The sequence below is a fragment of the Lepisosteus platostomus genome, chromosome 3 (assembly GCF_059453375.1).
Source record: "Lepisosteus platostomus isolate fLepPlt1 chromosome 3, fLepPlt1.hap1, whole genome shotgun sequence".
Classification (NCBI taxonomy): Eukaryota; Metazoa; Chordata; class Actinopteri; order Semionotiformes; family Lepisosteidae; genus Lepisosteus; species Lepisosteus platostomus.
Window position 1 is genome coordinate 48,038,641 of NC_142613.1, and position 23,840 is coordinate 48,062,480.

Genomic DNA, 23,840 nt, shown 5'->3' on the forward strand with positions numbered 1-23,840 from the left:
TTGTAGAAATTGCATAATTTTTACTGAAGACTTTTTCTTCGGTTTTGCTGAAGAATTGATATGAAAAGTTTTAAAAGCATCATCACAAAGTTGCATGAAAGTTTTGTGACATTGGGAGATAACTGGGATAAAATAGTCATAACTTTTACTCCTCATTCACTCATTCATTCTTCCCTTGACTTTCCTTTTTTAAAGGAAAGCCTGAGTAAACTGTCTCTCAGATATGAGTTTTGCATCAGTTCAGGAAGATTAAAAATGTAATCTCAAGCAGCACAGAAACACGTGGGCACATAAAATCCAACATATTTTTCTGTTGAAGAAGAGTGTTTTTACAAGAGTTTACAGGAGTAAACAAATTTTTTAATGGATTTTTTTTCTAGTTTTTACAAAGCATTATGTAATCTGTTCAACAAAATAAGCAACAACTTCAGTTTTATATGGAAGAAAACTCCAGCTAATATGGAAGAAGGACAGGGCAATTTACCTACCTTTGTTACAGCAACAGCCTGGAATGATATGGCTTGAAAGCACCAGCCTCTTAGTACATGGTCAGAAGAGTGGAAGGGGGATTATGTTACATTTTTTTCTGAGAATGAAAGTCAAATTCAGATCTTTATGGATGTTTCAGATCCTTAATATAATGTAATTATATATTATTTACTTTGTTTTGGGCAGTTAGTTAAGAAAGATATACACATCAGAGTTCACATTAATAATAATAATATCACTTTACAATTTCTTGCATTAGGAATTATCTTTCTGCATACCCCAACTTGCTCTCCATGAGACACACAGACAGGGAGAGAGCCTGGGGTCAGAGTACAGGGTCTGCCATTGTACAACACCCCTGGAGCAGTTGGGGTTAAGGGCCTTGCTCAGGGGCCCAACAAAGTAGGATTCCTTTGCCGGCTGCAGGATTTGAACCAGCAACCTTCCAGCCACAGGCACAGAGCCACCACTCCGCCCTGTTCTATTTGTTAAAAAATATTTTAGAGTAAAAATAATTATGAGCACTTGAATAACATTAATTGATAAAATTACATTCCCAGTTCTTCCACGGTTTCAGCAATGAATCTTTAGTATGTACTTTTAATATCCATAGATTGGCTCATTGATCCATTTAATATGTTGTATACAGCTTTACTCTGAAATGAAGTTACATTGGCATTGTGATCTGATTTTGAGCCGTGCTGTGATATACAGGGTGTGTGTATGAAAAGAAACCAGAAAAGATTTATGCTACTTTTCTTAAACATATTATAATTACTGTTATTTTTCTTTGTTTTTGAAAGTGAGAATTCCATAAGTCTTGAGTAGTTTCAAAGGGAGCTACAGGGTGTGGAAGCTCTGTTTTCTAGAAGAAAAAGCAGAAAGAATAAATAGATGAGTGAATTTTATATAAAAAGTAAAGAAAACAAGTGTAAAAACTAAATGTAAAACAATGGACTATTGTGTGGTACATTAAATGATATGATTGCCTAGTAAAGAGATACTTTATGACCGCCACAGGCTGTACTGCAGATAAGACAGCTTTTTTTAGAGCATTATCAAGAGAAACTGACATATTCGCACATATTATGAGGCTTTGCCACTGTCACTGAGCGATAGATGCTAAAGGTGGAATGTAATACCCCACTTAAAATACTTATGTTGATGTTCAAAGTATTAAGTGGGGAATACAGTACTTGAAAAGAAATGCTGGATTGTAATTGCTGTAGCCTTTAGTGACCCCTAGTGGAGCTTTTCTCTAAGAATGATTAACTGTCTTCATCCTGTTACACACCTGTACATGGTTCATTCCATAAACAGCATATTATAGAGCTTGTTTTCATTCTTTAAATTAATATGTTTTTATGTTACGTTAATCTAGAATATTCTTATGAACTCTCAATTCTGTATTTATTACTTGTCCTCCATGAAAGTGGTCATCAGCCCTCACCCTGTAACACCCAGCAGGGTGTTCTGAAGCTCTCAGTTCTATAATGGAAACATTGGCTTAAAACTTTAGCTTCATTGCTATTTTCTTTTCATAAACTAATTTAACACAATGAATAAAGGATATCCGCATAACACCAGTGTTAGGAAGAACATTAGAAAGTTTAGAAGAGCGGTGGCTAAGGAACTGCCCCTGTGGCTTGAAGGTTGCCGGTTTGTATCCCGCGGCTGGCAGAGGGATCCTACTCTGTTGGGCCCCTGAGCAAAGCCCTTAATCCCAACTGCTCCAGGGGTGCTGTATAAATGGAGGGCATGTTGGGGTATGCAAAGAGACAAATTCCTAATGCAAGAAATTGTACTGTATATGGCTAATAAATTGATCTAATCTTATATAGCCAGTTTAATGCATTTGCCATTAGCTACTGTAAGTAATCCCAGCTACTCCTTGTAAGAAAACAGGGTATCAGCTGCATTGTAACATAACATCCCGTTAGTTGTATCATTCTCTTATACAGTAACTATCTAATCTAAAATTATGTTTGCATGTTTTATTACTTCATGACATTGTTTACAATATGAAAACAATACATCAACATAGACACCTGAGTCTTTCTAATTAGTAGCTTCTTTAAGCTCATTGTTTTCAATCTTCTATTTTGTATGTTTTTACTACTAAGTGTCCATTCGCTATCTGAACAGTTTCCCATTTATTAATTAGTTCTGAATCCAATGGCTTAGATTTCCTTGAATGTTTCTGCCTTCAAATTAATAAATAATCATTATTAATGAGGATCTTAACTAAAATCACTCTAAAAATCTTAGAAATGGCATGTCATTTTGTCTGTTTGTATCCATTACTGCCGTTCCTAACTCTCTGTTGATTATTACCTAGAATTAACATAGAAATGATCATCCAGTTTAATTAATTATATTATTTAAAGACTTCACTTGTACTAGACATTCTACATTAAGATTTATTGGTCTATAATTATCATACAGTATATTATATATTGTATATTCTATATAGTTATTATTGCCTATTTTATGTATGAGTGCTGCTTTCCTTCACCTGTCTGTTGGGAGAGCTTTGTTCACAGTCTATGAATAACATATTTTGTTTCCTGAAGTACTATTGTGAGAATGCCATCTGTTCCATGGGGTTTTTTGGATTTTACGTGATTCTAATATCTATAAGATTTCTGCCTGTTTTTTTGTGTGTCAATGCTGTTTAATACTTTAATATTTAGTACTTCGTTTTTGCTTAACTAGCAGCATGTTGCTAATTTCTTCCTTGATAAACACCTGAGTGAAATATTAATTTAATTTACGAGTCATTTCCATTCTTTATCAAATTATTAGATTTGTGGTACTTCTTCCTTATCATGTCTTCAGCTGTTGTAATATTGAAAAAAATATATATTATGTATTAGTCTCAAATGTTTAGTCTCAAATGCAATATTCTTTTTTATCTCCTGGCTTTTCTATAACACCATTTTACCTGTGCTTTTCATTTAATTTTCTCCATGTCACTCAACAGGATTCTGTTCTTTTTCGTTCATTTTATAAAGTTTTTTTCTTTATCCTTATATTTTTCTTATTTGATTAATTAGATCATTTGTACCTGTGCCTTCTAGTTCTTCTAATTTCTTCTGTGCATCAAACATGTCCATATCATTCCTATCCAGTTCACTAGGGGGCAGTGAAATATTAAATAATATTTATTTTTTTTACCTTGAGCCAATAGCACATCATTTATTGAGATACCATTGTTTCTGTGCAACATGGGGAAGGAATTAAAAAGACAAACAAAATGTTATGATAAACAGTATAGTTGAAAGTGTAGAATTTCAATCAAGAAATGTTATGCTAAAACTGTACAATGCACTGGCAAGGCCCCATTTGGAATACTGCACAATTTTGGTTACTACTGTACATTAAAGACAAGATTGCTGCTTTGGAATCAGTCCAGAGAAGAGCAACCAGATGGGGCTGAATGAAATGTCCAACACTGACAGGATGAAGAAACTGAACCTTTTTAGTCTTGAAGCTACAAGTATTAAAAATCCTCAAAGACATGACAAGCTCAACCCAGGAGCTTTCTTCAGAATGAACAGTAAAATGTGAACCATGTGGCACAACTGATAGCATGTGGAAGTGTATTTAAAACTGAGACCAGGAACACTTCTTCTTTACCATTATACCAAGAAAGATTGCTGAAACAGACAGGTTCAAATGTTTCCAACGTAATTTGAATGAGTCAAAGAAATTGAATCAGATGTTTACAAAGAAAGTGGAATAAGGTAAGACGACTAGCGATATAAAAATATTATATTTAGATCCTTAAATTAATGTCATTATTAATTTATTCAGATACGCGATTCCATATTATATTCCTTTGTATTATAAACCTTTTAAGCGGATTCTAAAAAGTACACTGTTTTTTACTGCAGTAACGACAGCAAATATTCATAGAAAAGGTTAAAACATTCTAGCTCTTTATAAAGTATATAAACAATATAATCATAACGAGCACGTCAAAACTTTCCCAAAATAACCACGGTAAGTAAGCGAGTTAAAGACTTTGATTCATAAAATGTTAATGAAGAAAGTGGAATACTGTAGTAGTTCAGGTGGGTGGAATACTGTTGTGTATTTTTTTTTTATTTTAGCTACCACTACCAGCCATTTACAGTATGTATATTTATATAATATTTTTATATAATAATTTATATAATATGTATTTATATAATATATTTTTATTTCTAAATTAATATAGTTTATGACGTTCAGAGACGTTATGCTCCTGTTAATTTTATGCTCAACTACCAACATTTCCCTTTAGTTGTAAAATTCCATATTAATATTCCATATTATATAGAGGGGTTAAATGAAACAATAGTTTCACTAACTCGAATACACCAGAAGCGCCACCTGTCGATCATTGGCCAGCGAAAGTGTTACGGGATTATAACGCGCATTCTGAATGGTTAAATCTGTGTCTCTAAAGTATTTTACAGAACAAAAATGAGTTATACTGTTTTCAAACAATTAAATGTAGTAATAGTGTTTGATTTGTCAAATATAAAGTCTAGAACACCCCCAAAATAATAATAAGCTCAAGTGACATCCGTAAAAGCTTGACAAAACATATAAAATAAGGACATAGTTTGGTGAACGATGGGTTGCAGATTTAATTTTTTTTTTGCCTCCAGTGATGTGCAACCAGATAATGTCTTTTATACTATGAAATTTACTTAAACTGATTGTGACCCAATACTTACTGATGGTCACTTAAAATCACCTGGTTTAACAAAAAGTATAGTACTGTATGTTTTGTTATGATACGATTAAATGTATGCATAGAATCTAAAGTTGTGTATTATACTGTACTTATTAATTGCAACATCATAAATTCAAATTGATTGTGTTAGTAAAAATAACATTTTCACTTTACTGCTCTGCGAGTTGTACAGGTTGTACAGTACCTTGTCTTGCGCTCGTTGCTTGTTGGGTAGGCTTCCCGCGACACCGTATGGTATACGGCGATTTGGCAGATGACATGACATGACTTTACTGCCTCAATACCTTTGGAGGGCGCTTTGTAATTTCATTGACAGCATCAGCAGCAAGAATAGGCGGCATATACTCTTCATAGCAGTGCCATAATTATTATGCAAAAAACATCTTGGCTTGTGTAATGCTCAAGCACCTGTAATAAGCTTACTGTTATGTAAATATACTGTTATGTCAGAGATGAAAGATATCCAAAACACATGTACAGTATGAAAATACCTAAATAAAATTGCAAGGATGAGGGACGCAGAATGCCATATGTTAAAAGCATAGAGTCAAAAGCTCAACAAAACAAACAACAAACCCTTTAACCAGCTTGGAGAGTAGCCAAGCTACTATACGGTCAGTGCACACAGGCAAAATGTAATTCAATACTGTATAAAATTAATTGGGATTTTTTACATGTAAGTGGTGTTTATCTCTGTTAACTGTTGTTTTACCCATATTACAGGGATGATTAATAAGATTATAATGTAACTATAGCTTTACCCGATGTGTTATTATGTATTGAAAGACTGAAAGCACTCTTTCCAAAGACTTTCCAAAGAATTTTTAATAATACTAATGTAATATCTGCGTAAGTTATCTTTATTTTAGATAAATATTAAATATAGATATAAAGATTTCAAGTAAAACATTTAACATAAAATGTGAGCAATAACTTGAATGTTTGTTTGTTTTATATGAGACATTAAAGGACACTTAAAGTATAACATACAGTGACTGAGATGCTAAGGTATAAACAAATATACATTAAAATGTGTGCTTCTTCTGCTGAAATGTTCAATCTTAAGATTTCTAATAAATATTTTATTAAGAAGAGTACTACAGTACCTAATTAAAAAGGTGGTCTTATCTTGGTGTTATAAATCTATTATTTTTACACATCATGATTTTTAAGAACCTGTTTCCAGATTTTTCTTATAACAGTTGTTAGAGAGTTTCTGTTTCCTTCCTTGCTCATTGAATACTCGGATCAACAGGTTTTAGGCTTTTATTGTGGTAGCTTTACTGATCAACAGATTATTTCATCCTACATTGGAGCTTTCAGACACAAGATGTTTGCATACTGGAATTCTAGGTATGACATTACCACAATGTCTGTTTTTGATTTCGTGTCAGATTATACTACTGAGCATGAATGTCATACTTTTCATTTCAGATGTTATTATAGATTTTGCAGAGGCTTAATGTCTGCGCAAAATATCTTCATATGTGTCTAATATTATTGGATACAAGTCATCTTATTAAAACATAATTAGCAAAACCTTAATTTCAGAGGAACATTATGATGTGCTCCAAATATAACACCAAAGAGGTACAAAACTATGCAAATCTTTGGTGTTCCTTTTTTATGTTAGTGAGTTCTTTGTTCAGCACAAGAAAGCACTTAAAGCATACTATATAAAGGTTTTCCTGTTAGTTGGCTGAGCTCGTGCTGTGAGGCAGCAGACATTTTCAAGCTCTGTAGATCTTTGTGGAGTGGGATCAAGATGTGGGGTCAATCGATCCTGCTACTTTCCACTGTGTTTCTCTTTAAATGCTCCACACCCCTCTCTGACTGCACACTTCCAGGAGGTTCGAGAGGTGTCTGTGTGCCTGGAGACATCATTATTGGTGGACTTTTTCCCGTGCATCAAAGAATGAAAAATGAAACCACCTCAGAATCGTTGAAGTCTTTTACATGCATTTTGTAAGTAAACTCTAGACGAAAAAAATACCTGTTTACCTCTATTAACATTTATATATTTGTGCTTTATACCATTGACATGTTATTAACCATTAGTGGCTAAACAAAATCTTAGTATTTAGTTTTATCACAGTACAAAGACAGAGGAAAGATACAGTACATAGCATGTTAAGAATTGTTATCCACAGGCATTCTGACATTTATCAGACTTCTGTAAAGATAATATAGGTGTTGTATTTTGCATGTATGTTTTATACATAAATAATACATTAAAAACTATACAAATTTAATGGTATACCCTTTAGTATAGAGTGTGTAAATACACACTTAACAGAATATCACAAAAGTGTGTTAAGGCATTATCCTGGAAGCAAGTGATCTTTAACAAAGAATAATGACAGGATTATTATCAGATAATTACAGTATCATGCATATTATATCTATGAAATATACAGTAGATATTATAAGCATTTATAAATACTTGAGTAATTGTTGTTCCAGTTTTAACAACAGTGTTTCTTATGAATAAAGTACAATGAACAACTTTGAAAAAATATACCAAGTGTCAAAGATCCTGGATAGTTTGAACCTCATGCACTGAGAATAAGTGAGCTTGGACCTATGTCCTCATTGGTTAATTCAATAACATTATGAAAGAAACAAACTTTGTTTACACATACAAAAAGCAACAACTGATATTCTATGCCATGATCGTTACATGTCGATCTTAAAACAAAGGTTCAGGGAAGATCCATCCCTAGTCTTGCCTATTCCTGCCTGTCTGTGTATAACTGTCATGCCTGTTGCTTACCCCCTTGCAGGTTTTGTTTTAGCATTAGGCATTGGCTCTCAACAGAGAGGCAATACCATGCTATTCTCAGTGGCTCTTTTTCTTATGCTTTCTCAGAGGAAACTGAACTTTAAGGTTTCCACTGACTAAGCAAGTGACAGATCTGAAAGTGAGGCCAAACTGGGCGTGAAAAAAAGCTTCTGCAATTCCTCCTTCCAAGTCTCCCAATGACTGGTCTCGCCACACCGACCTCCATCTACCCTTAGCCTGCTATGGCAGGACTCGCACAACTTTTCCAGCCGCCGAATCCATCTTCGCTTTCCAAGCATGCCACTCTGGCCCTGCCTCTCAGGACACCACTCCTCCACGAAGCTCCAGCACACGTCCCCCACAGCAGTCCTCCACCCTGCCCTCTGAGCCCGTGCTTTCCTTTTCTTCAAGTTCCAGTTTAAGTTCAAGTTTATTGTCATTACACTCATATACATGGTATATGGTATAACGAAATGCTATTTAGCTAGCTCTCGGACATAAGTAGTACAAAGAGAAAAAACAACAACAACAACAACAACAATACAATTGAGTAGCAAAAGAAAGATAGAGACAACAGGCAGTGTGCAAAAACAACAACAGACGATGTGCAAAAAAACAACAACAGGCAATGTGCCCCTCTTGCAAGGATGGAGAAGGAAGGGAAAGGCAGAGAGTAAAAATACTGTAATAAAAACAAGAAATGTGTAAAACTGATTTTAAAAAGTAGTTAATTTCACATGACACAATTCCTCCCATTAAAGGCAGAATATGTGACAAATGTCTAAGTTACTGTAGCTCAAAAACAAATGATTATATAACAGCATGCAATAGCCAAAATCAAATCCAAAAAGTGAACTGTAAAACTGGTGTCAAGAACACATTTTAGTCTTGCTTTTTGTAATTACTGTATATAATCTCATTCTCAAAAATAATATTCTATTATTTGTGTTTCTAGCCATGTTATTCTTCTAATGTTTAATGTCTAATGCTTGGCAAAGGTGTGATTTGAATTAGTTGCTTTATTGACTTAACTCATCTACTGTAGCTGAGGGAAGGACAACCAGCCTGTAAGGACAAGGCTAACCCCCTTTTATGTGGGGAATAAACCAGAGAAATGCTGCAAGGGTGATAATGAGATGTGAGTGAAGATGTGTGAGTAGCTGCTCTGGAGTGAATGTATATACTGTATAAGTAAGAGAATGGAAGGGGGAGAGATTAGGGATTGACTTCCTCCAACATTTTATTTTAAGACTCCATAAAGGCCTGTGCTTGTGTAAAGATGGGCAAGATGGGCATATGGATTTTGGAACATAACAGGAAAAATCTTACCCTATGGCAGTAGTATTATACTGAACTTGTGAACTTATAAATAAAATAGTAAAAGAACATCCATGTTGTTAAAACGCTGCAGAAATGAAATGCTAATGTTTGAGGTGTCCTTGGGCAGTTGCATTTTGGATTTGGCTACTGTGTTTGGTTACGTTATAAAGATATTTTTCACATCCTTATTCATTACAGACTTTTATTTATCTACTGCCTGTTATTCACAACTGTGGTTGCTGAATCCTTTATATTGCATTTCTAAATAAATATTTTTGTCCTTTCAGATTTGATGTGGAGACATTTCTCGGGACGCAAGTAATGATACATTCCATTGAAATGATAAATAAATCTCCTTTGTTACCCAACGTGACACTGGGTTATGAAATTTATGACACATGTGGAGATGTAACCATGGCAATTAAAACTGCTTTGAAGTTCATGGAAGATCAACGTGACTCATTTGAAAACTGTTTTCCACTGAGGAGTGATTACAGCAACTATGAGTCAAATGTAAAAGCAGTCATTGGAGAGAGTTACTCTGAAATATCAATAGCAGTAGCCCGTTTACTGACCATAGCGCTTATACCACAGGTATGTCTAATAACAGTACAGTAAGAAGACATATCTTCTTATCTCCATAGACAGAATAAATATAAAACATCATGAATACTGCAGTAAAACAGATGAAGAAAAAGTGGATATAATTTCAAAGACTGTAATTTTTGTTGCTAGAATCAGGCATTTTTGGTGAAAATGCATTTTCCTACTGTAGAGTGCTTCTTCGAAATGAATGACATATTGCATTATTCAAGCAATATTAGACAGCAGAATATGAGTAATCATGACTTATCACATCTTCAAAGTATTAATTTGTAATTACTAACTTATTCCTTGTGATCAACTGGTTTGGAGTCCCTACAAATAATTTAAAGCATGTTGTGAAATGTTATTTCCTCACGAAAATCTCACCCAGTGGGTCACAAGTACATTAGGATGGTTAAACATTTGAGAAAGCCATTTAGGCCAATCTAGCCTGTTTGGTTGCTAATAGGAAAAAAAAGTGGATCAGCTTAAACAACATGTCTGAATAGCTTGTGCCAGACTCCCACACCCCAAACAAATCGATTGCAAATGGGTAAAATATCAATGATCAAATTCTGCTCAGCAGATGAATTAATAAATGTCTGCTTATCATTAACAATTTTGTACAGCATTTGTACGAAAATTTACATATTTATTTTTGAGACTGATCATCATTTTCTGGCAACACTTATTGTAATAGTTGTTTGTTCTGTAGATCCTTTAGGAGCAGAGGCAGCATCTGAAATAGTGCTTTTTACAGTATACTAGACATTACAAATATTATCTTGGGTCTATTATTTTTTAATTGGCTGTATTTTGAATTGTTTCAGATTAGTTATTCATCCACAAGCGAAGTTCTCAGTACGAAGTCAAAATTCCCCTCTTTTCTGCGTACAATCCCAAGTGATGCTCACCAAACAAAGGCCATTGCCCTGCTTGCAGTCAATGTGAGATGGAACAGCATTGGAGTAATTGGAAGTAATGATGAATATGGGAAATATGGAATTGAAGGTTTCATTGATCATGCTACGAAATATAAGTTGTGCATTGCCTTCAAGGAAATTCTTCCAGCACTCTTCTCACAAAATGATACTGAAACTCGAAGCGTATTAAATAATTTAATGAAAACCATTAATGAGTCATCCGCTGAGGCTGTATTAATTTTTACAAAAGATGCAAATGTCCAGATCATAATTGAAGAAGCAGTAAAGCTCAGTATAAATAGAAACTGGATAGCAAGTGATGCCTGGTCCACTTCAAAAGCTGTAGCAAGTTTGAAGGGGATTCAGAATATCGGAAACGTTATTGGATTTATTGGGAAAAGAAATGTAGTTCCTGGGTTCAAGGAATACATACATAACTTAAAAGATAAAGAATATAATTCAAGCTTTTTTCATGAATACCTGAAAAACTATCCACCATGCCAAAATTCTATCTTAAGTTCTGAAAACACAGAAAGCTGTGCATTTTATCACACAAGAGATAATTTGGGAAATCTTACAAGCAAATGTGTGGACGTACGCTTCCTTGAAAATTGCATTGATAGTGATGGTTTTTACAGTGTGTATTTAGCTGTGAATGCAATTGCCAATGGCTTGAAACAACTTTTAAAATGCAACAGCACAGGATGCGTAAGAAATTTCAACTTTTCGGCTTGGGAGGTGAGACAATTATATTTTTTATCATTCACATCAGTATTATGTTCACACCACAACTGTTTTCAATTTACAGGATTACAATTTAATACATTGTGACTGCTTAATTCCTTTTTATGGTGTTATTGACCAGAAGTACAGGTGGAGGTCAAATTATAAACTTGCACTTTGGCTTTCCTACGCATGAGAGCTCCTTGACTGTACACAGCACTATTTGCATCTTTGTACCACGTTGAATTTAATATGAGCCATATGTACTGTACCTCTCACTTGGCATTGCTAGGACCTTGCCTTCATCTGGAATCACTTTCTCACTTCTTCAGCCTCTATCCTCCCCTGAAATTAAGCTGCTCTTCTCCCACCATGTTGTCTGCATTTTTCCTTTTTGCTGTCCTAGACAGCACCCTCAGGTGCTGACTCCCACTGCGCCCCGCAAGTGAACCTACTGTAGGCTGCTACAGCAATTAACCCCTACCCCCCCAGATTCCCACCTCCCTTGGTTGGTGTCCAGCTAGTATGGTCCAGCCCTTGTCTCCCCCCCACCCTGAGATTCCAGCTGCATTCTGTCTTCTTTTGGGGGTTCTTGTCACGCCCTCTGCAGCCAGAGGGCGCTCCTTCTCTGTCCTGTCCCTAGTTTCCGGTCTGCTGTCCTTCCTGTCCCTCTCTTTCCCTTTCCCTTCCGCTCTCCTTCTCCCCACGGTTAGTCCCTTTGGACGTCCGTGACAGAATGCTGAGCCCATTTTTTCGACCCCGCGAGCGGCGCCTTTTGTTTTTTCTTGTTCTCTGGGCTGTTTTTTTTTTTCAGTTCCTCTATTCTAATCGCTGGATATCACTCCGAGCATCTGTGTCTGTGAGCGGGTTTCCGTACCTGGCTCTCCTCAGGTTGTTCATTCCGATATCAGTGATTGAATGTTGAGCTGGCTTGCCTATTCTTATTACTGGATATCACTCCGAGCTTCTGTGTCTGGAGCGGGTTCTCTTGCCTGGCTCTTCCTGGTCTTGCTCTCTCCGATATCAGTGATAGAATGGTAAGCTTTCTGCCGTTCCTCCATGCCTTTCGCTGGATATCACTCCGGGCATCTGTGTCTGTGAGCGGGCTTCGGTCTGGCTTTCCTCAGGTTGTCCACTCCGATATCAGCGTTAGTATGCGAACGTGCCCATTTGCCGTTCCTCCATTCTTTTCGCTGGATATCACTCCGGGCATCTGTGTCTGTGAGCGGACTTCGGTCTGGCTTTCCTCAGGTTGTCCACTCCGATATCAGCGTTAGAATGTGAACGTGTCATTTGCCCAGTCTGCGGTATTTTTCCCCGGGGTTTTTGTGTTTTTTTTTCTTGTTTTTTGCCTTTTTTTTTTTTTTTTTTAATTTTTATTAAACATAAAGAAATTTACAAATACAAATACAACAAGAGGATCAGAGTCATGTACAAGAGAAAAATAATGTAGCAGAAAAAAATATTTAACTATCAGAGGTAATTAAGTAATTATGTGATCAAATTGTATATTTTAAACGTATCATATTTCCCTTGTTTTAATATTTCTCAATTATTTATAAACTTTAGTTTCAATATGCATGCGTTCCCTGTAAAAACTAAAATTCAGCTCACAGTTTTATACAAAAAAAATGTTTTTCTTTTAACAACATTTCGAGTACCTCTGACATTCATGAAAAAAATATACACAAAAGCAAATAACTAACTCTAAGACTGTCTAAACTATTGAGTTTTTCAAAGAACTAGAACTATAACAGTCCTTAACACTTAACTACAGCATTCCAAACTAACACTAAACAAACACTAGTATATACTGGTATAACAAATAAAACCAAACAATCATTAACTGAGCAGTCACTGGGAGCGAATCTCCTTCCCGTCCACAAAGGCCCTCGCTCCCACAAAGTAGGCTCTTCTCCCCTCTCTTCTGGCAGCTTCAACCTGGGGCCACAGCTGGTTCCTGGTGCTCCTGTCCGCGGCAGACAGGTCCTCTGCAAACCTCAGTTTGTTCTCATTCAAATACTCATTCCCTCTCGCCGCTCGCCACAGCGTGTCCCTCGCCGTCCTCTTGGTGAACTGTATTATAATCGTTCTGGGGCGCACTTGCCCAGACATGTTCGCTTTCCCGAGCCTGTGAACAAAGTCAATGGCCGATATCACGTCCTCCTGGTCCGGCAGGGTCCTTTTACAGATACCCTTCACTGTTGCAACAAGGTCCTTATCACGTTCCTCTTTAACTCCAAATAATTTTAAATTCCATCGTCGACGGTATCTATCTACATCGTTCACTTTCAATTCAAGTTCTTTAATATGCTTTTCTTGTTCGGTATTTACTTGTTTAAGAACTTTTACTTCACTCTTTAAGTCTTCAACCTCTTTAAACACACAGTCCATGGACTTTTTAAGACCTTCGATTGCGACTGTATTAGCTCGAATCATTTCCTTCAGCTCACCCAAGCTCTGTGCCATCATGTTGAAGATGTTGGTCTGGAGCTCCTCCAGCGTCAGCTCGCCCCTTCCTCTCTTGGCAGCCGGGGTTTTCACAGGTGTGCTGGGCAGGGACTCCGGCTCTACCTCCTGCAGATGAGTCTCACTCGGGCTGCGAGCACTCGCGTACGAGTGCATCTCCAGCACTCTTTCCACGTCCCCTCCAGCTGCTTCACTTTTCCCTTTAGTTGCCATCGATTTTCTTGTAGTGCTATACATATACGATTGAGGTATCTTAGACTTCTCCTTCGAAGACCCAGTACTCTCTTTTCTTTTCCCAGTGTTACTCATATCGGAATTCTTAAACCTAAAAAAAAAAATCGTTTTTTTTTTCTTTCAATTATAACTGAAGTTTGAACAACTAGTGTTAAGTCCTTATTTTTCTGTAGTCAAAAAAAGCAAAAATTAACATTCAGGTCATGAAAAATTCAAAAAAACTCCTCAACCACTAAACTTTACCTCCCACCTGAACGCCATCTTGAACGCTCTCTGTTTTTTGCCTTTTGTTTTGATTTTTTTCTTCCTGGTTTCCCCTCCTTTTTGGTCCCCCCTGCTCTCTGTGTCTCGGAAATTTGGTTCCTATTTTTTTTTTTGTGGTTTGTCTCCCTGGTCTTTCTCAGGTTTTTGTCTGTTGTGTTTGTGCTTGTGTACTTTTTTGTTTTAAGTCTCCGGAGCTCTTCTCTACCCCCCCTTCCTCCACCCAATAAAGGTTTATACCCCGGAGGAAGGGGTAGCTCTCAGCCGTGGATTCCCGGAGGTTTCCTTTCAGTTAAATGAGGTTTTTCCTCCCCCCAGTGCTGTGCAGCTTATTTATTTGTATGGGCGTCGGGAGCCGCCCATGAAGGCTCCTTCTCTGTCCTGTCCCTAGTTTCCGGTCTGCTGTCCTTCCTGTCCCTCTCTTTCCCTTGGGCTTTATATTTCCGGGTCTTGCACTCTGTCCTCGCTCAGCATTGACGTTCGGATGTCCTGAGACCCGCCTAGCACCAGGGCGCCCCACGTCCGCTCCCTGAGGGCATAGGTTTCTATACGGCATTCCTGAACTCTTTGCACTATGAGCCCGGGCCTTTTCCCGTCTCGCCGCTACGCATATGGGTCTTTTTCCGCTCTCCTTCTCCCCACGGTTAGTCCCTTTGGACGTCCGTGACAGTTCTGCTTGTATACATTCTCAGTCATTCCGTTCCGTTAAACCTCAGCAAGAGATTCTACTTTCCTGCTTCCACAGCAAACTACTCTTCTGGGTCACCACAGATTTTTCTGTTGGCCACAGAGTTCCACTTTAAGCTAGCTGGTTCTGCTTCTAGGGCTGCCTGTTAGCTGACTTGTTCCATCAACCGCATCATAACGCGCTTCCCATATACTATAATGTATATCCAAATTTACTTAATAAAACAAGCTCAGGATGGCATCGGACACGTTTGACATTCATTCCATGCTACACAAGCGTTTTACTAAGTTCCAGCTAAACCAAAGCTGAACTGACTTGGTCTTAGCTTAGTGTTCAAAATCTAGTGTTTTTGAGACTAGTTTTGGGGAAGAGAAAGCATTGATCTACAGCCAGCAATGTAATTTTCTCAGAAAGTTAAACCTGAAAGATTTAGCAGGGTATCCCTTTAAAAGTCTACACCACTATATTTGTATACCACTACTATATTCCCTTAACATAGTCATGCCCTCACAAAGCACATCAAATGAATTGCTAGTTTAAGCATCTTGTTCCTTTAAATGATAGTAATAGTTGTCAATAAGCTTTTTGTCAAGAATCCTTAGTGAAGTTTGACCATTTGACCCTCAACACCAAATCTTTCCACATTTCTTGTATTCAACTTATTCTAAAGATTCTCAATTGAATTTTTATTGGAATTCTATAATATTTATTTTAGCCATTCTGAAGAAGATTGTGACATATGTATTCTGTTATTGTCATGTTAGAATATCCACTTGTGCTCTAAACACAGTTTAGAGTTCTGAGGATGCTTCGAATGACTGGGTAGTATTGTGGGGTATACTATGGAATCCATTTCACCACATACTGTAAAGACATTTCGTCTTCATTAATAAAAAAGAACATTACAACCTCTTTAGTAACAGCAGATGTTGTTTTATGTACATCACACCTTAATTTCACCTAGAAATGGTGATGTGATGTGGTGATGTGGTCTTAAACGTTTTGAAAACTGACTCTTTTACTCTCAATCTTCAACCTTTGGTTGAAATGTAAACCTCAGTCTTAATTTCTGCTAATCCACTTTGAATATGATTTCAAGTCAATTTCAGATTGTTGTTACTCTTTCTCTAAAATGTAGAATTTCCAGGAATGTTTTAGAATTACAGTTAGGTTACGTGTTATCATATTGCTAGTGCACATCAACACATATTAAATTATTTGATCAAAGGGTGTGAATATTATGATATTTCAGCTAAGGGTTTTTTGAAAAATAATGCTGTAATAAATAATGGTAAACTCTAAAATCTTAACGTTTCTCTTAAAAGTACTTTCTAATTTCTAGAAAATAGTTTCTATTGTGGGTTTCTTTTGCTTGGCACTGTAAAAATAATACATTAATTCTCAGAACCATATCAACTCTTTCCAGTTACTTGAAGAAATAAAAAAAGTCACTTTCACTGTGGACAATATAACACATGTGAAATTTGATGACAACGGAGATCCCAGTCTGGGATATGATATTGTCTTTTGGAAAATGTCAAAAGAAACTGTGAACATCACAACCATTGGAGAATATAAACACACTGGGGACATTTTTTTTAAAGATGAGTCTTTTTATACATCTAAAAATATTGTGGTATGTGCTTCCTTCTAAGTCCTTTTTGACAGTCGTATCAGGAATAAGTCAGAAAGACATGATTATACAGTATATGTAAAGGTTAAGAAGTGTACATAAAGAATATTCCGCACTATTTAATCTAAAAATATTGTGGTATGTGCTTCCTTCTAAGTCCTTTTTGACAGTCGTATCAGGAATAAGTCAGAAAGACATGATTATACAGTATGTAAAGGTTAAGAAGTGTACATAAAGAATATTCAACACTATTAAAGGGTTTCAGCATATGCACATTATGTATTGTATTATGTTTTATTTGCATTGTACTATTGTATTGTTTCCTGCACGAAAAGAATAAATATCTTTACCAAACAAAATTAAGCACTATTTCTAGAAAGGCAAATTTCTAGCAAAGTCTTTCGTTATTTATTTGGAAACTATAAATGAATCATTTTCTATTTTTTATTTATTAAACTTTAAAAATGCTTTGCTTTGGTGATAAACATTTTATAAAATAGATTTGATAAAAATTGAACAAATACTAATGAGATTAATCTTTTCTACAGTATCTAATGTATGTATGTTTTCACCTCAGGTAACATCTGCTCTGTGTTACAAATCCTGTATGCCTGGATTTGAGTTACGTCCATCGCCAAAGAAATGCTGCCATGTTTGTGAACCATGTGAAACAAAACTATATTCACTTGGAGGAAGTAAGTTTCAAGTCTATCCATTGTATAACAGCTAATACAGTACTACAACTTCCCCCTTCATACCAGCATACTGTAAATAACACCACACAATGGAGAACTACTGTACAACCTAAACATTAAGAGCCTCACAGCATTTGTGATGGAGGGATAACATGAATCTGGGATGAGGTCAGGTGATCTTCTGCTTGTTTCATGCAAAGTGTTTTTTTTTTTTTATTATGACTCATTTCCATGAGTCACTGCAAGGGTCACAGGTCACCTGTGAACCCAAAGATGGCTGTCTGTGTTGCCACTGCATTTCCCCCAGGTACAGCTCACCTACAGTATATCTGATATTTTCTAGACGCCATGGCCCAGCTTTACACTATATATTTTTACTAACACATCTAAAACAGGAACAAAGATCTTACACAGAAGTAAATTCGTGAAACCTGAGAAGTTGACTGAAAGCAACAAAAACCAGTCATGCTGCATTTATTTAATTTACTTACATGCCTTTGGATATTTATTTTTAGAAGAAAACAATACATCTTTCATTGCAGAGTATTGCACACTCATACTGTAGATATCTAAATCTGAGTTACACAGGTCACTTTCAATCTCAAACTCAGGTTTTCAAGTCGTAAACAAGAGATTGGAACAAAATAAAGCATAATTCAAACATTAATATAAATTAGCAGGGACAATACAAAACCTAACTTTCAAAACAGTGTCCTGAAAGTCCCAGTTAATACTATCTAGTCCAACCTCAACTGCTCTGTTCCTCAAATACACAAATCTAAAGAGGCCTCCAGAACTACAGAATATATTTTCTGAGGTTTGGTCATGGAAAGGCCTTTTACATACTTTCAAGTTTTGAAAAGCACTTAGCAATAGCTGTGAATAACACATGATACTTCCACCTGGATATCCTGGGGCTCGTAAAGCATAATATTGGAAATTGTACCTTGACAGGCCCTATACTGAAAATCAGGTGGTCTGGTTGATATCCACCTCAAAGTGGCTAGTCGAAACATAGCATCATTCGTATTAAAGAAGGTTAAAACTGCCTTTTCATTATCCTAACAACATGCTTCTTTTTGTTTTCAGTGGAACCTTGTAAATCCTGCCAAGAAAATGAGTACCCATCTCCTATGAAAGACAAGTGTTTGAAAAAGATGGTTGTTCTCTTGCAGTGGTATGATGGCTTTGCCATTGTTCTGGCAGTATTTGATTTAACAGGGATAATTATCACCCTCCTGATTGGTGTTCTGTTTGCAAGACACTTGAATACCCCTGTAGTGAAAGGTGCGGGAGGGAACCTCTGCTTTCTGACACTTCTTTCACTGTTGGCTAGCTTTAGCAGCATATGGATGTTCATTGGGAAACCCACTCAATTGACTTGTCAGATTGGCCTCCCACTTTTTGGCATTAGCTTCGCCCTTTGTGTGTCATGTATTTTAGCGAACCTGTTTCAGATATTTGTTGGTTTCTCGTTTGATGTAATGATCAATGAAAACTTGAAAAAACTGAACAAACCAGTTTTAATTGTAATGGTTTGTACAGGAATTCAGGTTTCATTATGTGTTTTATGGCTTACACTGGATCCGCCAACTGCCAATGAAAATACTGACAAGGAAATCACCATTTTACTTGAATGTACAACAGGTTCAAAAGAAGCGTTTGGGGCAGTGCTTCTGTACATTGCTGTACTTGCCATAATCTGTTTTCTCTTTGCTTTCAAAGGAAAACATTTACCAGACCTTTACAAAAATGCTAAATTCATTACAATAAGCATGCTTATTTACCTTTCTGTGTGGATCCTTTTCATTCCTGTATATATTAATATGTCCGGAGAGTATCTTGGAGCAATCAAAGGTGCTGCAATATTAGTATCAAACTACAGCATTTTATGTTGCCATTTCGGTCCTAAATGTTATATAATAATTTTTAAGAAAAAAATCAATGTGGAAAATGTAATTGTAGAATATATTCGCAAGCACTATGAAAATAAGGGTATTCAAGCAGTCACATCAAAAACCTAAACACAAAACACCAGTCAGCCATATGTTTGCCTATACTGTACCTCTCAATTTCCAAACTTGCTTCTCAAAAACTGCCCCACTAGTTGTACATTCCCTTCCAAAAGTGTGTATTTTTCCTCTTTATGATATAATGAGATACTACATTAATATCTGCTTTACAGTATGTCTGACTCTCTTCTTGATTTTCACTTATTTGCAATTAATGTCAATTAGAGTTGCTACACTTGGGTAAAAGCATTACTGTGATTTTCAGCGATTTTAGTGTTGATTTTGTTGAACAATGTATTTGTACACACTCTTAATTGTAGTTTTAGGTGTTGTTGAAATATTGTATAGGTGAACAAATCATTCATTTTACTACAGTAATTTAAAAGGTGTACTGTATATACTGTAATATTTGCTTAATTAAATGTAAAACCCCTTATTCTATAAGGTTAATTTTGTTATGGATTTTTAAGAGCTACCCTGTACAAAGATACCCACTAAATAACAGTAGTAGAGTATCAGTGTCCTAGGAATCATTGTGATATTGCATATAGTGTAAAGGGAGAGACAATGAGATGCAGATTTGTTATAGTCTGAAACCTGATTGTTAAAACCGACAATACTGTCCCTTCCTTCAGACTCTATTAGTGAAGAAGCATATCCTTTCAAGGAAAAGTTACATCTCCAGGAGTATGCATTTTCTAGCATCAGAAATGATGTTAGCAACTGAAACTACATGGTCAAAATCCTATCAGAATCAAAATGTATTTTTGGAAATACATTGTGTTTTATGCAGTTTTTTGTTATAGCTTCTGCGTCTCATTTAATTTATGTTTCACTCATTTTTCTTCACTCTGTATTCTAGGATAACGAAAACATACACGTTCTTTAAAAATAATGTTTATTAAGGAATATCACAAGGCACTTGTTTAGGTTAAAGTCATAGCTAGAGAAAGCTGAACAATCTGAGACAGCTTGGCTCAGGGTTTTAGCATGAGCTGATGGAAGGCAGTGATGTAGTCACATGAATCTCATAGCATTACAACTAGAAATGTTGAAACTTAAGAGTTTTTAACTACCTCGGGGTATGACCTCTGTGATTGACAATGCTACTATTTTGTACAATATAATAATACTTCATTGTCTGATTTCTCAGAAACCTGTCTTACATAAAAGCAGCTATTGCATGTTTTACACACACAGAAACCTATAAAACATGCAAACAGTACAAGGTAACATTATGTAACAGACATCAACCTTTACATATTTATTTCACGTCACTCCTACAGGAATCCACATGACTACACAAGAAGCCTGAAAATTTACCCCCCCCACACACACACACACACACACACACAATTACACTCAGTCCATATAATTACACATAACCCTTTTACTTTAGCACATAATGCACTGATGTCACTTGCCCATATTTTAACATCGATACTATTGATATTACTATTATAAAATTAAATCATTGTATTGACAAATGTCATTTTGCTCTTACCACTTTCAGATATTGATTTTGCCCTTAATATTTTCCACTGATAGTTCAGAATGTGTGTTTTTTGGATAAAGGCAGGATTGGGGAGGGGAAGTTGAAAACACATCTGATAAAATGGGGCTGAAGATGAGAGAGGTGGCACACCCATGGATGAAACAGGGCAGAAAGCAGGGAGACAAGGAGAGAGAGTGGGTCAAGAAGAGATTGGAAGGAACATGACGCTGCCCTAGGGGTGTGTTGTGCCAGAGCTACAAAAGGAAGGGTGACATCATCAGAAGGAACCCAGAAAAGAAGAGCAGATATTATGAAAGCTACAGGGAACCTCTTGTTTGGCACAGAGCCTGGATAACTAGAGGTCAAGTGGACAGAGAGGGTGTCTTGGAGGAAGTAAATGGAAGTTGGACCACCAGGTCCAGCCATGCTAGAAAAGAGCACAAGAAGATGGTGCAGAGCAATACACCAATGGATGGGGACTGTGTGATCTAGGGGCAAGCGTGGGGATGAACAGGAATGAACAAGGATGAAAGTCATAGAAGCGGAATTGGAAGGAAAGCTCTGTCTCTGGGAAGAACGAATGCTGAGTGACAGAAAAGATGCACAAAGTCATGATAGCAGTCTAGAGGTTTATATAACAAGCTAGGAGTATCAGAAATAAATTTGATTAGATAGAATATACTGTACAACATTAATAGGCAATTATGATGTTTCTGGAATCACAGAAACCTGGCTAACCAAAAACAATGGAGAGGCATGTACAGTAACATTAGCAGATAGATGCCAGAGAGACTTCAATTTCCCCAACATAAAGGGGAAAAGACCTATATGACTATCGGCAACGGAACCGTTTAAAAATCGGAAGGTTTAAAAATTGCTTTCTTACCTTGAGCACCTACAAAAGGAAATGTTTGCGTCGATCTTGTCTTTTCAAACAATCAAGACAAAGTGAAGCAAGCGGAGGAGACAGAAACAGTTGGGATTTGTTATTATAATAAGATGTGCTTTGAAGTATATGAAACTGAACAGGTTAAGCATCAGCTTGCATTTTCTGGAAAGCAGACTGAAAGAATGAGACACATTTTAAGAGAAGTAACATTGGATTGGAAAGATGAAATCAGTGGAAAATTGATGAAAACACTTTAAATAATTTCTTGAGCACTGAACAATTTTATAACAAAAGTCAAAATAAATTGAAAGCAGAAAAAAGTACCCCAAATAGTTCAACAAATCAATTAGGAAAACATTTTAGGGGAAAGACAGCACTTTATAAAAATAAAAATAACAGGATCCAGGTAAATAAAAAGAGAGGTAAGCAGAGGTCAAAAGGAAATTAGAATGAATAAGAGAGAAATTGAAAGGAATATTGCAATGGTGGCTAGAATAAATAATAGAAACTTCTGTTAGTACTACTGTACAACAGCAATAACCATCAAGGATTAAGTCAAATATATCATGACAAAAACAAGAAGCTTCTAGAGACAAATGGAATGGCTGATGTACAGTACTGAATGAGCATTTCAGGCATTCTCAGATATACACTAATTCAACAATAGGTCCTAGGCAGTAGAATGACAAAGTTCTGTATTCCATACATTTCCATAATATTATCCACTGTATGATCATAGAAGAGGTAGGGGTGTTTCAGGTATTAGAAGCATTCAAGATGAATAATTTCCCTGATGGCATCATACCAATTGTACTCAAGGAAACAAGATACAGTATGTTATTCAGAATCTATTGACACAGCACTTCCAACAGTCACTCAAGACAGGGTTAGTATGCAGAGACTGCAGAATTGTTATTGTAGTGATAATCCTTAAGATTTGTGAGAAAAATAAACCACGTAATCATAGACCTATAAAACCATAAGTTTGACCTAATGATCATCTAGGTCACATTATCATTACCATAACCTTACATGTAACGGAAGTAAAATTTATTGGTCTGTAATTATTTTGGGTTTATCACCATTTTTAATAGTTGTGTGTAACAATTAGAAATTGTATGGTCGGTGGGTACCCTGTCTCAGATAACTGTTGGAACAGTTTTCTTGGCAGGCCATGGATAACATCTCTTGTTTTCTTAAGCACAAACTTCCCAGGGACAATACATAACCTTTTACTTTCACATATAGAAGCTCAGTGTGCGCGATAGACAGAAGCTTTATTTGTCAAACGAGACTAGATATCTGACGTGGCCTCAAGCGTGACTGGTTAATGTGTGTCAAAAAACATTGCCACAAACCTTTGCTAAAAGCTGTCAAGTACTTTATTCAATCTGTGTTCATTTGATTATTATTTTATTTTCTAAGACTAGAAGAAGACACATGCCTGGCAAAGGCAATGCCAGGAAAAAAGTCTGTACTCTGTTCGGACAGAAATGAAAGTATAATGTAAAAGTAATGCCTTGCGATGGACATGCGTCCCGTCCAGGACATCGCCTGCCTTGTGGCCATTGCTCGCCAGGAGAGACTCCAGCTCCCCTACAACCCAGTATTAGATAAAGCGGTTACAAATGGTTAGAAGGATATGAAACTAACTCCATACCTTTCATTGTTTTTTTACAAATAAATGAACCTGCTGCGCACATGAAGAATGGTGAGCGTGAAAAAGAGCAACACGAATGGTTCTACAAATGACTGCTGTAACAGAGTGTGGCTACTGCAGGCTCCTGCCATTTGTGTAAAAGGTGGTTGGAGTTACTTTCAAGGGGATTTAGCAATAAGTATTATAGTGTTATAATGGCCACTTGAGACTAGACTGCAATAGATGTCTTCCAGCC

General features: G+C 36.4%; 1 protein-coding gene across 3 annotated transcripts; it reads left to right on the top strand.

Moving 5' to 3' along the window:
* Window positions 1–3,878: 3,878 nt before the first annotated feature.
* LOC148674986 (G protein-coupled receptor family C group 6 member A-like) lies at window positions 3,879–19,997 on the top strand. 3 transcript variants are annotated; one of them, XM_088625837.1, is made up of 7 exons: window positions 3,879–4,235; window positions 7,084–7,201; window positions 9,626–9,932; window positions 10,754–11,584; window positions 16,648–16,857; window positions 17,432–17,549; window positions 18,639–19,997. In XM_088625837.1, exons 2-7 carry the CDS (start codon window positions 7,152–7,154, stop codon window positions 19,571–19,573), a joined length of 2,451 nt encoding a protein of 816 aa, XP_088481963.1. In that variant the 5' UTR covers window positions 3,879–4,235; window positions 7,084–7,151; the 3' UTR covers window positions 19,574–19,997. The 3 variants fall into 3 exon arrangements, with proteins under 3 accessions (XP_088481963.1, XP_088481962.1, XP_088481964.1); XM_088625836.1 differs by lacking the exon at window positions 3,879–4,235 and having other exon boundaries at window positions 6,940–7,201; XM_088625838.1 differs by lacking the exons at window positions 3,879–4,235; window positions 7,084–7,201; window positions 9,626–9,932; window positions 10,754–11,584 and having other exon boundaries at window positions 16,205–16,857.
* The last annotated feature ends 3,843 nt before the right edge of the window (window positions 19,998–23,840 follow it).

What these genes read in the sequence shown, in the direction of transcription:
- LOC148674986 (XM_088625836.1), top strand. Translation starts at nt 7,002, where the DNA reads ATGTGGGGTCAATCGATCCTGCTACTTTCCACTGTGTTTCTCTTTAAA. An exon ending in TCAACTTTTCGGCTTGGGAG is followed by an intron (nt 11,585 to 16,647) that starts GTGAGACAATTA and finishes AACTCTTTCCAG; the next exon opens with TTACTTGAAGAAATAAAAAA. An exon ending in ATACATCTAAAAATATTGTG is followed by an intron (nt 16,858 to 17,431) that starts GTATGTGCTTCC and finishes TTTTCACCTCAG; the next exon opens with GTAACATCTGCTCTGTGTTA.